The sequence below is a fragment of the Pteronotus mesoamericanus genome, unplaced genomic scaffold (assembly GCF_021234165.1).
Source record: "Pteronotus mesoamericanus isolate MK-2021 breed Mesoamerican mustached bat unplaced genomic scaffold, CSHL_Meso_final contig_657, whole genome shotgun sequence".
NCBI classification, from domain to species: domain Eukaryota; kingdom Metazoa; phylum Chordata; class Mammalia; order Chiroptera; family Mormoopidae; genus Pteronotus; species Pteronotus mesoamericanus.
In genome coordinates this window covers 14,182,939-14,199,671 of record NW_026555229.1, presented here as the reverse complement: position 1 = coordinate 14,199,671, position 16,733 = coordinate 14,182,939, and the positions used below count along the sequence as shown (strand labels likewise).

The window sequence follows — 16,733 nt, the reverse complement described above, 5'->3', positions numbered from 1 at the left end:
TGTGCCCTTGAGCCCTTGAGCACAGCTCAGCATGGAATCCGACTTCCACGCTAACCTGTTCCTGGGTGAGGCTGTCTTCGGAATGCCAGTCACACAAGCAGGTTAGGTTTGAACCTGCAATGGCTCCCAGCGGTGGCACGAGGGCCAATGGCACCCCACTGGGACCTGGGCTACATGTTCCCAGCCCCTGGCAGGTGGGCTCCTTAGTCCCTTGATAACCCATTGCCTTGTCTCTGACGACCCACATCCCAACTCGTCCTTCAGCCCTCCCTGCTCCTCCCTCTCCCCAGCCTCCCCTGGCTACCACTCTGCCCCCTACCATCCTGCAAGTAGTTATTCTTTGTTATTAACTATTTTCCGTAGCTGTGCCTAGACACTCAATAAGAGCCTGAGTTTATATCCAGGGCAGGGACCGCATCATTAATTTGGGTGGCAGGTAACCTGTGCTGGGTCCTAGGGCCCCCTTTACATCAAAGGGGGCCTTCTTTAAGTTCACAGGTGACACTAGGCTTTGCTCCACAAAATGGGCTCCTAATGAATGTTGGTTGACTCTGCATATAATGGATTTCTTCTAAGTCATTTTTTAAAAATCCTACGCTTTACGAATTTTACATGAATACCTTGGATATTGTTTTCTTTGTGATCTTGTATGTTTTCCAATTGTTCTTCAATAATCAGAAAATTAGAAACAACTATCAGGCACGTCCAAACTTTTGGCGTCTCTGGGCCACACTGGAAAAAGAGCTGTCTTGGGCCACACATGAAATACACAAACACTGAAGAAAAACTGATGAGCAGAAAAAAAAGGTGTTAAGTACATTTACGATTTTGCAATGGGCTGTGGGACACCCTCGAAACTTTAAATGAAAGTAAAAAACAGGCTGGGTTGATTATGCAAAGCCCAATGTAATGGAAATAAAACGATGCTGTGGTGCCATCTAGTGGCAGTGAGACAAAAAGCCAAGGAGGGACAGGGCTTGAAACTACCAACCTAGGGCAAGCGACGCCTCCCCTGCCCCCCAACCCCACCCCTGCCCTGGGCACCTGCCAGGCTTGGGGGAGAAAAGGAGGCTTCTTTCTCTTTCCTAGAATCCTTGAAGTCTCCAGAGAAAGGTTGGGTGGGCAGTCTGTCCTGAGTCAGAGAGGGGTGGAGGGTGTTACTCCCCCCTCTGCTGCCTTACCAGGCAGTACTTCTGAGACCCTGGAGGAAAGAGCTGGGGATGGGATGAGAGGGAGAAGGTGCCTGCTATCAGCTGCGGGTAGCACCCGGCATAGCCTGTGACGCTCCCCCGGGCTGCCCCCACACCCGGGACACGCGGCATACAAAGTGCCCCACGTGCAGCAGACAGGACAATGGGAGGGGCTGCCGAACTTCCCAGATTTGCAGGAACTAACCAGCCTTTAATGCTGCATTCACGCCACCGCAGTGAGTTAAATTTGAGTGGGATACACTATCCCAGTTAGAATCCTTAAGGCACAGAGGTTCCATAGGAGGCGTTGATGGCACAGGTGTGATAACGGATACTGTTTAGACACAATGACATCTCATCCATAACATATGAAGTCTCTTGACACCACCCACGTTTCTCAGGAGGTCTCGCTCAGCAAAGCTACTCAGGGGAATGATGAAAGGGGGCAAATGCTGGTGCAGTTCTGTCATCGTGACAGGAGAATAGAAAGGTCTTCGCCCCCTTTCCTAGTAAGAGGACTCAGTGATTGCTAGGTGACTTCAACCACCCCTGGGTCTGGGTGCCACTCTTCTCATTGTGTCTCCTTCAGTTTCTACCTCCCAGGCACCCCTGGAGTCTGGCTGCCCCCAGCCCCCTGCCCAGTCCCTCTCCCATCAGGAGCACCCACTCTCACCTGGAAAACTGTGACAGCCCCCTACCTTGCTTCCCCTCCCACAAGGCCCCTCTTCAGAGCACTCTGCACAGCGCAGCTCACATGTTCCCATCTGTGTGTGTGCGTGCACACGAGTGTGTGTGTCACGGATCGCGTCACTAAAACCCCTTAGTGACTTCTCTGTCCTTAGGATTGATTCCAAGTCCTTAGTGTGGCCTGCAGACAAGCCCTTCTAAAATCTGGTCCCTGCCCGTATCCCCCATGTCCTCTCTGCCATTCCTCCACGTCCCACATTCCTGCCAGCTGGAATGACCCCAGATCTCACATGTCCCCTCCCCGCCACAACCTCCCCGTTGCCATCAAGTCTCAGCACGCATGCCATGTCTCCAGGGGGCCTTCTCTGGCCACCAAGATCAGGCTGGGTGCTCTTTTTAATCTTAGTTCTCCAGTGCCCTGCTCTGCCCTGTCCTAGAGGCATCGCGCCTCCACCCCCGGCTCCATGTCTGCCTTCTTGGCAAGACCAGGAGTGTCTGAGGCAGCGGCCCTGCTGACCTTGTCCACGGCTGCAGTCCCAGAGACTGACACAGAGCCTGACGCATAGAGGCGGCAGTAGATTGTGGTGACTGAAGGTTTGAGAGGCAGGCGCATGCAGGTTCAAATCCTGGCCATGCCACTAACCAACTATGGGACTTGATGTGAGGGACTACTCTCACTCTGTCACTCCTTAACTATTTAACGAATGAATAAAGTGATAAACTAATAACCAAAAATGGCATCCCAAGTGGCTAATTTTAAAGCCAGTAATACTTTCCTAGATGAAAGAAACTTTCCCCTTCTGAAGAACACAGATGGAAAAATCTAAATGTTAAGGGTATGTGATAAATCCTGATTGAATTTTATTCAAACTGCCTCCTTAGCAGGTGTTCTGAGCGGGCTCAGTGAAGGTAGAGAAAATAAGCAACAAGCATTTCACTCTTGGGAAGAGTAGCACATTAGACTGCCATTTAGTGTAGCTCAGTATTGCTTAATAACCCAATAATCATGTCCTACTCTTCATGCCACTAAAGTAAGCAATTTATTGCACTGATAGCTCTGTTGAAGCAGAAGGAACAAGTGCTGCAGGTGCTTGGAGCTACACAACGTCCCCATGGGAAAAATTCTGATCTCGCTTACACGTGAATATCTGGCAACACAGGGTTCTGGCACTGTTCCGTAGTTACTGCCTATGCCATTATGCCCTGCATACAGTTCTCATTTGCTTATTTTAAATATTATTGAAATTTCCTCTATTGTAAAAAACAAAATAAGCAGTTCAGAAAAGGACATTTAATTTAAATATTTTGCTTACTGCTTACTTTGATAATCTGAAGCTTGATGTCAACATCAACCATGCTATGAAAAAGGCATAGTGAACTAGAATATAGAAAATTATCCAGGCTTATTTACCTTTCCAAAGGACTTAAGAGAAAAAAAACAACAACAAGAAAAACCCATACCACGGAATACATCTATTTTTGCAAAATGGTAAGTTTTTAAGGCAGAAGTCTTTAAATCGGGTGCTAGAAGACTTTCCAAGGCATCAGGCAGATAGTTTTGAGGGAATGAATTACCAGAACCTCAACTTCCATTTGTATTTTTCCAAAAACTGGCCCGGATAAGACACCACCTCCCCTCTCCCAGTCTCCCACCTCCCCCTACATAAAAGAAGGGCAGACTTCTCACCCACCCTGAACCTGAGACGATGTGAAAACCTCCATGTCCTCTGACAAAGGGCCAATTCAGATTCCAGTGTCCGTGAGTCTCCTTGGATCAGGCAGGCACTGCGGTGGGGCTCCCTACTTACCCAAGGGTGTGATAAGGGCCGAGGATGGCCTCAGAAGTGGGGCCATCTGGGGGCACACCGGGCTGTTCCCAATTCTATTGTATGTTGAAAAACATGTACATAGTAGAATAGAATGGGAGTGGCATGACTCTTACATAATAATGTTCCCTCTTTCAACCCCTGATTATACCCAAAGACAGTATCGCTGTTCAGCTAAAGCAAACACTGATTCAAGGAGGAAAACACAGCACTGGGCTGGGTGCCCTTCCTCCCCCTTTCCCTCCCCATCATCCATCCATCCAAGAATTAGAATCCATCCCTCCATCCATCCCTCCCCGCCAACCCTCCATCCAAGAACTGGAATTCAGAAACAAGATAGCTGTCACAGGGATGCCCATTTATTGACAGGAAAAAATAATGGTATCAGACCTTTAATGACTGAAAGCAAGTCTGGTGTGGCAGACTGGTTTCATAAGAACTGGCTTTGTTAACTAGATTACACAGCAGATATTTTCCATAAATGAATGAGCTGCATTTGCAGCACCAAGGTTTTAACAATAAATAAATACTGAATACATACATATATATGTGTGTGTGTATATATATATATATATATGCATTAGTTTAAAAGCATTTTCAGAAAAGGGACACTAACAAATGTTTGTTAATGCTATTGTAATTATCTTATCTTTGTTGGAGTCTTTAGGTTAAACATGTTGCCTCAAAGTAAAAGAGAAACAGGTTTGACCAACAGTTGTTTGAGAAGTTTTGATAAAGCCTTTTTGGTTTAAGTCCCAGAAACTGAAAATATAAATGTCTCTAAGGGCTGAGTAACAATTCTTTGAAAGTCAGGTAATTTTCAGTTCTTAATTTTCAAAACAACTGAAGGAAGAGCTAATTGAGTTGTCATTTTTTGGCAGAGAACTTGGAAGGAATTCAAAGAACTAAGTGACACTATTATAATAAAATTGCCATCCCATGTATTTATTCATTGTTTTTCAACACTTCTACCTCTAAAAATAAAAAATAGAAAAAAGAGGTGATACTACACTCTATCTTTCTAGCAATAAGTATTATTTGTCCATTTATTCATAAGCTAACTTTAAAAGCCAACCCACTCCATTGTAAGTTGCAATTTCAATGACATTTCCATTTAACAATCACTTTGGTGCTTAACAATGTAATAATGTGGATGAATAAAAGTGGTCCTACGGAAAGCAACCTCACAGGGTGATCTGATCATAAATTCTAAACCAGGCAGGTCATGGTGGGTAGTCACACCTCAGGTCTATAACTTCTTTTCTGTTTTTAAAAATTTTTATTTTTCCATTACAGTTGATGTACAATATTACATTACTTTATTTTCGGTGTACAATATAGTGATTAGACATTTCTATAACTTACAAAGAGATCACCCTAATGAGGCTGGCACCATACACAGTTATTACACTATTATTGACTATATTCCCTACGCTGTACTTTACATCCCTGTGGCCATTTTTATAACTGGCAATTTGCATATCTTAATCTCTTCCACTTTTTCACCCATTCCCCCAACACCCCTCCCACACAAACCACCAAAATGCTCTCTGTATCTGAGTTTCTTTCAGTTTTCTTTGTTCCTTTATATTTTTTTTAAGTGAAATCAAGTGGTGCCTGTCTTTGTCTGACTTCACTTAGCATAATACCTTCTAGGTCCATCCCTGCTACTGCCCTGGCAAGCCTTCATTCTTTTATATGGCTGTAATACTCCATTGTATATATGCACCACATCTCCTCTATTCATTTAACTATTGATGGACACTTAGGTTGCTTACATATTTTTGGCTATCGTAAATAAAGCTGCAATGAACACAGAATGGATATGTCTTTTTGAATTAGTGTTTTGGGTTTCTTCGGATAAATAGCTGGAATAAGAATTGCTGTGTCTTTGTTTTAAAGTCTGTTTTGTCTGGTATACCGGGGGACCCAAAGAAAACAGGAATTACCTTCTGGAGGGCAGGCCCCTTGTAGTACAGGCTTCCTCCACTAGGTGAGTGTTTTAGGAACCCATCTGTATCGGTGTACCAGCTGGCGTTGTTATGAGAGGCTGTGTTCAGCTCCAGTGAATTTTTTTTGAAGACCCTTTCAACATGTTTCCCCATTTCATCATGGGTGATTTATCAGCACCACCTGCTCACACCGCGCTGAGCGTTCAGCAGTTTTTGATTAAAAACAGCATGCCCTATGCCCTACCCTCCCTGTTCACCCCAAGGGACATTTTTGTTTATTTGTTTCCCTGGATGAAAAAGGTTGTCAAAAGGAAAAGTTGTCATGATGTGGAAGAGGTGAAAAAAAAAAAAGAAGCAGAACACTAAAAAGCATCAAAATTGACAAGTTCCAAAACTGTTTTGAGCAGTAGAAAAAATGTCTTGATAGGTTTATTGCATCAAATAGAGAGTACTTGGGAGGTGACTGAAATTTAAACATGTAAGAATAAATACACAATTTTTTTATAAATAAATTCTGGGGTTTTTGGGGTCTCCCCTCATAAGTTCATTTTTTTCCATTTTCATTGCATGAAATATCTTTTTACATCATTTTATTTTCAGTCTGTGTGAGTCTTGTGCTACCCTCTCTTTTGATGGGAGCATTTAATCCATTTACGTTTAAGGTAATTATTGATAGGTATGTAGTTATTGCCATTTTATTATTCATATTTTTGTCTTATTAAAGAAGGCCCTTTAACATTTCTTGTAATACTGGTTTGATGGTGATGAACTCCTTTAGTTTTTCTATTGTCTGGGAAGTTCTTTGTCTTTCACTTCTAAATGATAGCTTTCCCGGATAATCTTCATTGTAGACCCTTGCTTTTCATTTTTTAAAATATTTTGTGCCAGTCCCTTCTGATCTGCACAGTATCTGCTGAGAACTCAGCTGACAGTCTTATGGATGCTCCCTTTTAGGCAGCTGTCTTTCTCTTGCGGCTTTTAAGGCTCTCTCTTTGTCTTTAACATTTGCTAGTTTACCTATGATGTGTCTTGGCATGGACCTCTTCGGGTTCATCTTGTTTAAGACACTCTGTGCATCCTGGATTTGTATGTCTATTTCTTCAACCATATTATGGAAGTTTTCTGTCATTATTTCTTCAAAAAGGTTTGCAATTCCTTGCTCTCTCTCTCCTCCTTCTGGGACCCCATGAGGCAAATGTTGGTACATTTCATGTTGTCCCAGAAGCCCCTTATACTATCCTCATTTTTTTTTTTATTCTTTTCTCTTTTTGCTCTTCTGATTGGGTATTTTCTACTACCTTGTCTTCCAAATCATTGATTCGATCCTCTGCTTCATCTAATCTATTGTTGATTCCTGCTAATATATCCTTCACTTCTGACTGGTTCTTTTTTATGTTTTCTATCTCCATTTTTATGTTGTCTATCTCCTTGTTGAAGTTCTCACTGAGTTCATCAACTCTTTCCCTAAGTTCATTGAGCATCCTTATAACCACTGTTTTGAATTCTGCACCTGGTAGACTGCTTGTCTCCAATTTGTTTCGTTTTTCTGGAGTTTTGGACTGTCTTTTCATATGGGACGTGTTTCTTTGTCTCATTTTGGCTGCTTCCCTGTGTTTTTTTCTATGCATTATGGAGAGCTGCTACATCTCCCAATCTTGATAGAGTGACCTTAGATAAGAGGTGTCCTGTGGGGTCCAGTGATACAGTCTCCCTGGCCACCTGAGCCAAGTGCTCCAAGGGTGTCCTTGTGTGGGTTGTATGCGTCCTCCTGTTGTAGATAAGCCTTGATTGCTTGTGGTTTGTCAATGGGTAGGACTAACCCACAGGCTGACCGACTGTGAAAACTGGCTTTGGCTACAGTGGTTGGCCAACTGTTGTGTGGGGGTGGACCCCATGGTGCGGGAGTCACTTTTGCATGGCTCTAGTGCGTGCTGAGTCTACCCTGTGGACATGTTGTTTGTGGGGCTAATTGGGTGGTGCTCTGGTGTAGTATGAAGCCAGCCACTGGATGTGTTGGTTCTGGGGCCTCTTGGGAGGTGCCCTTGCCCAGCCCAGAACCACTTGGCAGGAGCTACAAAGTTATCAGTGGTTGTTAGCTGCCTGTACTGGGTTTGTAGGCACCTGAGAGAGGCTCTGCTGCCAACTGAGGCCAGCTGCCACTACTGTCAAGTTTGGGGTCACCTGGCAAGAGGTACAGGGCACGCTGAAGCCAGACACTGCTTATTTGAGGGTTGTGGACTTTTCAGAGATTTTATGAAAGTCCTCAGCACTGGCTCAGGCCAGCTGGCTGTGAAAAAAAGCTGCTGAGAAAGGTTCTGGCCTGTGAGTAAACTGGGCCTCAGGCAATTCCCCGGAACCCCTAGGAATCACCAGGATGGGGCGAGAGCAGTGTTAGCCTGGTTAACAGAGACTCAGACAGGCAGGCTAGGTCAGGGAGGGCTCAACAAAGGAACGGTGGTGCCTGCTGTCCCCAGATAGCTGTCCCTCCAGTTCTCATCCCGAAGCCAGACAACTCAGTCCCTCCCTGCGTGTCCCTGGTGCTTTCCTGGGTGCTTTCCCGGGTGCTTTCCGGGCTGCTGTCCCTATTCTGGCGCTCAGAGTGAGTGAGTCTGTACTCAGCCCTTTAAGGGGACACCTGGGACGCCAGCAGCGCCCCGTTTTACCCAGACGGAGTCCCCACTGATTTTCACAGCCAGATGTTGTGAGGACTCCTCTTCCTGCATTGGTGTTCCACGGGCCTAGAAGCCCTCGCCCCTCAGAGGGCACATTCCAGCCACGATATCCCTCCTGCTTCTTAACTGCCACCTGTAGGTGTGGGACCGCCCTGTTCCGCATCTCTGTCCCTCCTACACATCTCAATGTGGCTTCTTTTTCATATCCTTAGTTATAGGACTTCTGTTCAGCTAGATTTCAGGTGATGGCTGTTCTGTAGTTTAATTGTAATTTTGACGTGCTTGTGGGAGATTGTGAGTACTACGTTTACCTATGGTGCCATCTTGACCAGAAGTATCCAGGCCTATAGCTTCTTCAGTGGGAGGTTTTAAGCCAGCCCTTCCAGTGTTCTTGTGCATCTGGGTTAACACGTCTTTGAAATGCCAGAAGTAATACCCCTCCGAAGCAGGCATTAACCCCCAAGAGAACGCATAATCCTGTTAACTATCCTGTAACCCAATCCTTGCCTTGCTTTCTCCACCTCTATGTGTTTCCCTTAATTTCAAATGTGTAAAAGAAGCTGTAAAACTGTTATTTTCTGGAGAACCTGAGGTCTTGCACCTTGGCATATGTCGTCAGTTTGTCTCAAATAAACATAGAAATTCTCTATTGTCAACATTTCTTCTCTTGACCATAATACTGATCATTTATCAACATTTATTTGTTCAGATCAACTGTTAATTAATAGCTGAAAAAGTAACTTAGTCTAGAAGAAAGTAATAGTATGGATTAGATTCTAATGAATACATTTACAGGAATGACTTTTAAATGTTAATACTGACAATACACCATTCCTTTTTTTGTAATTTCTAGGAAGTACACCAAACGACTTTACTAAGACTTATGAAATATTATTACACAATTTCTGCTTCTCTTTCATTTAGAGGCAACCTGCTTAACCCAAATACTCAAAAGAGTTGGGAAACTGAAATAGTATTACATTTTTTGCAACTACTTTGTCATGTAATTTATGCATTACCTTGAAAGTGTGTAAGGGGGGTATGTAGTTTTACATTATTTGGAGGTGTCTGTGAGCAAAAACATTGAAAGGCCCCTGCTTGAAGGGGCTTGCCGTGGGGAATGGTATAGCCTGGACCAATTGACCTAATGGCTTGGAAAAGTTTTCAGAAGTTGGAACTGTGTTTCCTGGTCATTTCACTGGACGTTCTTGACCCTCAATGGCAGTCAATGCCAATGGAATTTGGGTCCAGAATGCTGGGGTCTTCCCTCCTTCTGAGTTTTTTCTGGGATGGTTGACCCCAGGCTCTCTCTGGGCTTCCCCTCCTGAGCACTGCCTGGGAGTACTCTCTGACCTTAACCTTAACCCCCCTGGCTGTCCCCCGCCAGGGGGCCTGGCAGGGGAGTTATCAAGAAGTCTGATGCTTCTGACCCACAGACTGCTCCTGCCTCTTGTCAGGAAGCCCCACTCACTTGCCCCTCTGTGACCCCCTACTTCTAAACGGAGAGCACAGCAGAGCCGTTGGGTGAGCAGAACTGGCACCAACAGGGTTCTAATCCCAGCTCTACCATTCATTAACTGTCATCAGAAGGCAAGCTATGAATCCTCTTAGCCCCTCGGTTTCCCTACTTGTTAAATGGTGATAACAACAGAACCATCTCCTGGGGTTGTAAGCATTACAGGCGTTATTGAGCTGGCGTACAAGAGTTTAATAAAGACGGGGATCATGATTATTACTATCGTTAATTGTAAGATTTAGAATTTAAAAGTGAACTCAATAAAGGAAAAAGGGGGACTCAGGCGGCAGGATGCTCCCGCTTCAGTGGAGTTGCCTCGGAAGGCGCAGGGTGGGAGGGAGCCCAGCCTCCGCTCCCAGGGCTGTGGCTGCAGATCACCTCTGGCCAGGACAGCCCCTCACTCCTGGGCAGCTGCCACCCAGACACACAGCCACTGCACAGGGGACCCCCGTGGCTTGGTTTGCCCCCACACCTGGGCTTGTCCCAGAAACACAGACGTATACACAGGGGACGCTAGCACTGTCACACGGGGCCAGCAGGGTCCTTGCCAACCTCCCGTGCACAGCCTAAACCCCCGTTTCTGAATATCCCCCTCCCCACGGGTGGCTGGAGGTGGCAGAGGCGTGTCAGGGCGAGTGGCAGGGCCCCCGCTTAACCCAGGCAGGAAGGAAACTCACCTGAGGAGCGAGGCAAACGAGGACCGGTCTGGCTTGGCGTCAACGGCATCACCGTTTCCCGAATCCCCAGCTCCCTGCCTCTCCACAGAGCCTTGATCTTGATCGTCTGCCATCTGAGAGAAGAAAAACAAAAGAGAAAATTGGAATCCAGTGTGATGTCTTTAAATGGCACTCATCAGGTGACATGGTTTTCACTTAAGCCTAGGGATGAGCAGTCTTGAACACTGAGACTCCAGGGCTGGGCCCCCGCCCCATCAACTCATTCAGATGCTTGAATGCCAGCTCTGTTTCAGGCACTGTTCCAGGGAGGGGCGTACAGCGGGGAAGCAAACCAAGCCCCCGCAAAATCCAGCATCCACAATTTTGTTAAATGTTCCCTGTGTACGAGGAGCTGGGGAAGGTCCATCAAGGTTTGTAACAACAAGCAACTCCCCTCGATTCCTGACAGGTGATAAGGTGTTCATCCTTTGCCTGCACTGCCCAGGCCCAGTTCAGGAAAGGAACAACTTGCAGTGTAAAGCTCACTTCTTATTTCACAGGACTTTGCCTGGTTTTACCAAAAACAGATTTCCTCAAATCTATCTGATGCTCAGTCATCTTCAAGAGACCCCTATGATCTAAAAGTTCAAATCTAACCCCATCTGCTTGGATTTTAAGGCCCTTTGAACTATGGCCCACCACCTATTTTTGCAAATAAAGTTTTATTGGAACATGGCCACACCCCTTCATTTATGAATTGTCTGTGGCTGCTTTTCCCACCACAATCAGAGTTGAGTAATTGTGACAACAGATAACAGGCCCATTAAGCCTAAAAGATTTACTAGCTGGCCCTTTCCAAAACAGGCAAGCTGACCCCTGATCTGGGAAATCTATCAGCCCATAGGATCCCCTACTCACCTAATACTCCCCCTACTCTTAAGACATAAAAATGACAATATAGGAATAGAAACTCAGATTCATTATTGTTTTATCAACATTATATTTTCAATACTCCCACTCATACTGTTAGATCATCCTTATGACTAATAACACTGTTAGATAAGGAAGTTGTGGCTGAAAAAAGTTAATAACTTGTCCCAGGCCACATAACTCGAATATAGTAGGACTCAGACCTGAGGCCAGCAACAAGCACCCCAGGGCCCTGCCTCACCATCCCACCATCAGCTCCCCGTTCCCTAGTGTCCTTGGGCCACACCAGGCTTGTGTCAGGTTCTGTCTGGGCTCATGGTTGGTTCTGTTTCTAGGAGTTGTCACCCACATATTTGCTGAACATGCCATCTTTGCCCTGGCGGCTAATTCTCCATCTTCAGAATTCGGTGTAAATGGCACCTCTGCAGAGAGGTCCTCCTTGATTACTCCTGTTCCATCAACACCGCCCACCCACCCAATCCCCATTCCCTTCACAGCCCTCGCATTTGTCTTGTTCATTTGCACTTGGCTTATTGCTCAGCTCAAACATGACAACGTAAGTTCATCGTGGCGCAGGTGCCTGGCACACAGAGGTGATTATTAAATAAATATTGATTGAACAAAAAGCTAGAAGAGAAAGCTAAAAGTGATGCAGCTCGTCAGAAGCAGAGCCTATTCTAGAGTCACTTCCCCTACATCAAGATCTGTTTCCTTTCCCGTGAAGGGATCGCCTCTCAAAAATGAAGGGACAACTCTCCAGGCTCTAATTTCCACTGGTGTCAACCTCTGAGCCATCGCACAGGGCACACCCAAGGGGACACGTGTAGGCCTGCCTTCTGACTGGGCTCCCTCAGGCACATCCTCACTTGATCAGAAAACAAGAAGGCACTGATTTGACAGAAGATATTATGTCCCAGAGCACAAGTAACGGATTTTGGAAGGTGAGGGGGAGAAGGAGTCCAGCTTAGCCGGGAGGTGACCAAGGCGCCAAAGCATCCACCTAGTGGCCTTGAGCTCCAAGTAGCACTGTCATGTCACCTTCCAGCTCACCTCAGGGCTGTACTGGGCCGTGAGGAGAGGACTGGGGGGGAGGGACAGTTCCACACCCAATCTGTACAGAGGCCATCGGAGATCCGGTGGCCTTCCTGTTTCTCAGCACATCACAAATGCCCCGCCATCACCGCCAGTGTGTTTCCAGTTTGGAGGCAGTTAGGTTTTTCCGATTCGGACTCAAAATGTTTCTCAAAAAAAGAGATAAGCCCGTCCCCAGAGATAAAGGTAAATCCAGGCACACAGAAATGCTCAATAGTTTTTATTTCATCTCCTTTATATTGACTTAATTACCTTTCATTGTGGATTAGTATTTAGCAAAGCACTGAAATATTTTCAAAATTAGCAAGTTTGAGTTATAGAAGATCCACCAGAAAAAGACACTAACTTCAACACATGGTGTGTAAGCCTTGAGCCTTTTGGTATCACTAATCTTAGAGGCTGAATCTAGGCAGTATGAAGATAAAATGATGTGACCATTATCTATATATATAGACACACACGGCGGGGGTGGGGCTCAGCAAAGTGGCTCTTTAATATTGTTGGGACTGCTAAGAAGAGTCATTAGATCAATGTTTACGCGATGTCTACTGCACCAGGCTGCCTGCTAGGACGTGTGACTATACTTTGTAGCAAACTGACCTGGTCCGGCCTTGTTGGGGAGGAGACGCTGTTCCCCATAAAAGCGTGCTATAAATGTCAGGCTGCTGTTGCGGTGTGTGTGAAGACCAGGGCACTGGGCCTCAGAGGCGTTCAGGAAGGTTCTCAGGGGAGGAAATGTCTGACCTGGGATCTGAGAAGGGGAAGTGGGGGGGGCGGGGCTGATGAAGGCTGAAGAAACTGCACGCTTCGCAAACGCCTAACCTACTCCATCAAAGGAGAGGTGTAGCTCATATTCCTCCGTGGCCACTGGGAGGGACCTTCGGCCTCGGCTATGGAGGGGTGAAGTTCAGGCCAATTCCTATGGCTCAGCAGTGGGAGGCTTTCCAGAGCTTTCCCTGAAGGGCCTGTGTGAAACCTATAGCATATTTCTGGGTTAATGCAAAACACTGTTGGCGTGGGGGTGGGAGAGTAGGCGGCAGGGAACGGGAACAGCAAACATCCCTTCTAACAACCGGCCAGAGTATATGTCTAAAACAAGCCAGCGTGGTGGGACTGGACTCTTTTAAGTCTATAAAGCTAAACACTCAGTGACTCTCTCATGCCTGTGAAGCTGGGTTTGACTTCTGAGTGAAATCAAGTTCCCCCAGAATGAGGGCAGGGACCGAGCGGGGCGCCTGACCTCGGCCACATCATCTCAGTCAAGCCAAGACTTGGTGTTGACCCCTTTTTTTCCCTGTATCCTCAGCCCATCAAAAAAACCCAGCCCCATCTCAGCTCTCTCGTGCCTGGAGAGGCCACATCTGGCCTTGCTTTCCTGTATGTGTCCCCTTTGTGGGGCGCAGGCTCAAAGAGCAGTCAGCCATTCACGGGATACTGCATACTCCATGGTTAAATACGTCTACCTTCTCTTAAATAAATTCATATTTAATGTGCATAAAGTATTAAAAGTACCAGGCACTCAAGGTTAGTTATTATTGAGTATTAACGATTGCCATTATCCACCACGACTCTATTTGCAGATTGAGAGCTTATCTTAATCATTATTATTATTATTTTTGTTCTAGTCACAGAAAAGTGCCAGGTACACAGCAGGAACTCAATAAATATTTCCTTAAAAATGTTATACTTGAAATGTACTTCAAACTTTGAAATTATTCAGTGTCCTAAATAAACTGTTGATATAGGATACACAACAGGACCAAAGGGACCCAGGGAGGCCATAGAGAGCTGAGTCACAGTGAACAGCAGATCAAAGGTTAAATTGGCTACTCCACCCATTAGCCGTAGAACCTTGAACAAAATATTCAACCTCTCCAAGCCTCAGTTTCCTCATCTGTAAAATGAGGCTGAAAGGAACAATGCATATAAATGCTAAGCACTGTGTAGCCCATTCTAAACGCTCAATAAATATTCCCTATTATCACCACTGTCTGCTGCGCTCAAGACTAAGAAAACATTCAACTGCCAACCTTCACTGGTATTTGAAAATTATATTCATATTTTAAGCAGCTTTTATGGAGACTGCAAATGAAAACCCTTTAGTCATTATTTCTCTACAAGCTTCACAGGCCACTGGGTACACATCTGGTAGGAAGTAGCTTCCCAGCTACTGTCTGAACTTGTTTAATGGGGGGAGGGAATGCAGCTACTTCCTCAAAAAAGTGATGTAGTACAACTTGCACTCCACTCTAGACCCAATGAAGACAATCTTCTTAAAGGCTCCAAGAGAAGCAGCCCTGAGGACCTGCACCTCTCTCCTCTGGTGCTGGGAGAAGAGGGCCTCTGCTGGGCGCTCAAGCCCTGCACTGGCACCTGATGCTCTCAGCGCGTTGCTAGGTGACTGGAGCCTTTACCCTCACTGCACAAGAAACTTAGGTTTCTTCAGAGAAGTTGTCACCTGCCCAAAGCCACACAGCTAAGACAAGACAGACATGGACCTGGGCAGCACCTGTCTATTGAGGATGAAGGTCAGGCTGTAGGTAGATCCTTACGGAGGTAGCAGACAGTGAGTAAACAAAAGCTAGGGCCAAGATGTCTGCCAGTCCAGAAGTTCAAGGGAAAGGCCTGGAAATGACACACAATCACCTACCAGTAATTTTACTGCCCCATAAATGGCAACCTTGAATACAATGGTCAAAGGTTATAAGGTCACTTGGTAGCCTGAGAGGCCTGACTTTTTTTACTTCCTCAAGGGATCTCCTAGGGTCCAGCACAAGGCTGCCCTAACAATAAAGACCTCAGCTCACAGGCAGCATAAGCCCTGACAGAGGCACTGCTAGGCACCATGATCAGCTCCCTCCATTCCGGCTGCAACCGTGAGCCAGGCCCCACGGTTGGTAAGCAGGGACGCGGGGACTGGAACCTACGGCTGTTTGGCACGGGAGTCCTCGCTGTCAGCCCTGAGAGATAGAGATCCGCTCCTTCTCTTCTAAACCCACCTCTCCTTTTCCAATAGTAACTGATGACTCAAGTCCACTGGCTGGGAGGGAAGGGAGGTCAAGCAGCTCAAAGCAAGAGATGCTGGGGGCGCGGAGAGCCCTCTCCCCAAAGTTTCAGTGCAAGCGATCGGGCCGACGAGCTGCAAGGGACCGGCTCCTGGCAGACTGGCAGAGTGCTCGCGGCGGAAGGAACAACGCGCGGGATAAGCGGAAGGACGGAAGCGGGGCTGGGGGCAGAGGAGGCGCGCCGCCGCTGAGCGGGAAAAACGAAAGCCGAAGCGGGGGCCGAAGTTACCGTTCTTCAGTGGACAGAGCTCCCGGCCGCCGCTGTCCCTCCGTAGCTAGCGTCTGAGGCCCCTGTACAGAACGAAAGTAAAAGCTGCGGCACGGTATTGGGCGGAGTCGCGCGGGACAGTTCGCGGGGCCCGGCCCGGCTACTCGTACCGCCCCCGGCTCGATGCGCTCTCCGAAGTGGAGAAGCGCACCGTCGCGGAACAGAGCACCCTGCAGTTGGCTGCGACCAACTGTCCCGCGCACTGTCTCCGGGCCGGAGACCCCGGGGGCCCAATGTAAAATGGGTCGCGCGTTTCGCAAAGTTGGTCGCGTGCACCGATCCAGAGAGAACACGCCTTTGCAAAGTAGGCCGCCCGCAAAATGGTCCGCTCCACCGCGCGCACAGTGCCCATAGTGCTCCCTCCGCAAAGATGCCGGGCGTACCGGTGAGCGGTCGGGGTCAAGTCTGTAGAGGTCTATGAGATCCGGCCGCCCCGCTTACAGCCGCGAGGAGAGGAGAGCAAGTCCTGCAGATCTGCCAGAGCTCCAACGCAGCGTCCCGAGTCGCGCCAGCAGCCGAGTGTGTCCGGCAGGCTTCCTGTAGCTCAAAGATGGGGTGGGAGGTGCTGCTCAGAGCCTACCCCCCATTACGCCCCCTTTCCGCTGCGCCCCACCCCCGCAGTGTACACTTCGACTTGGGCCTTTGCACCAGTTCTAGGGCCCAGTTCTCACAGCCTTACAGCTCTTCCGCAGACGGACCCCTGATCCCAGTCTGTGCAGATCGCGCCCTCCCGGGGGCTCGGCACACACGTCGGCGTAAATTACCTTCTTCAAAGCGGAGCTCTGCAGGCTACTGTGGGATGCGCTGTGGCCTTCCGGCCCCCGAGAACTTGCTTCCACGCTGGGGAGCGGCTATCTTCGCACGTGGGCACTGTCTGAG

General features: G+C 47.3%; 1 protein-coding gene across 4 annotated transcripts in view; it reads right to left on the bottom strand.

Moving 5' to 3' along the window:
• Nucleotides 1-16,733, bottom strand: part of CASP7 (caspase 7) — a 35,004-nt gene extending 18,271 nt beyond the window's left edge. Inside the window, exons 1-2 of one of the 4 annotated variants that reach the window (XM_054581758.1) lie at nt 16,619-16,733; nt 10,521-10,633 (exon numbers count right to left, since the gene is read on the bottom strand). In XM_054581758.1, coding sequence (XP_054437733.1) covers nt 10,521-10,633 — 113 coding nt within the window. In that variant the 5' untranslated portion in view covers nt 16,619-16,733. Of the gene's footprint in view, nt 1-10,520; nt 10,634-15,448; nt 15,669-15,815; nt 15,889-16,618 lie in introns of those variants that run through there. The other 3 variants (XM_054581759.1, XM_054581760.1, XM_054581757.1) reach the window with 3 other exon arrangements.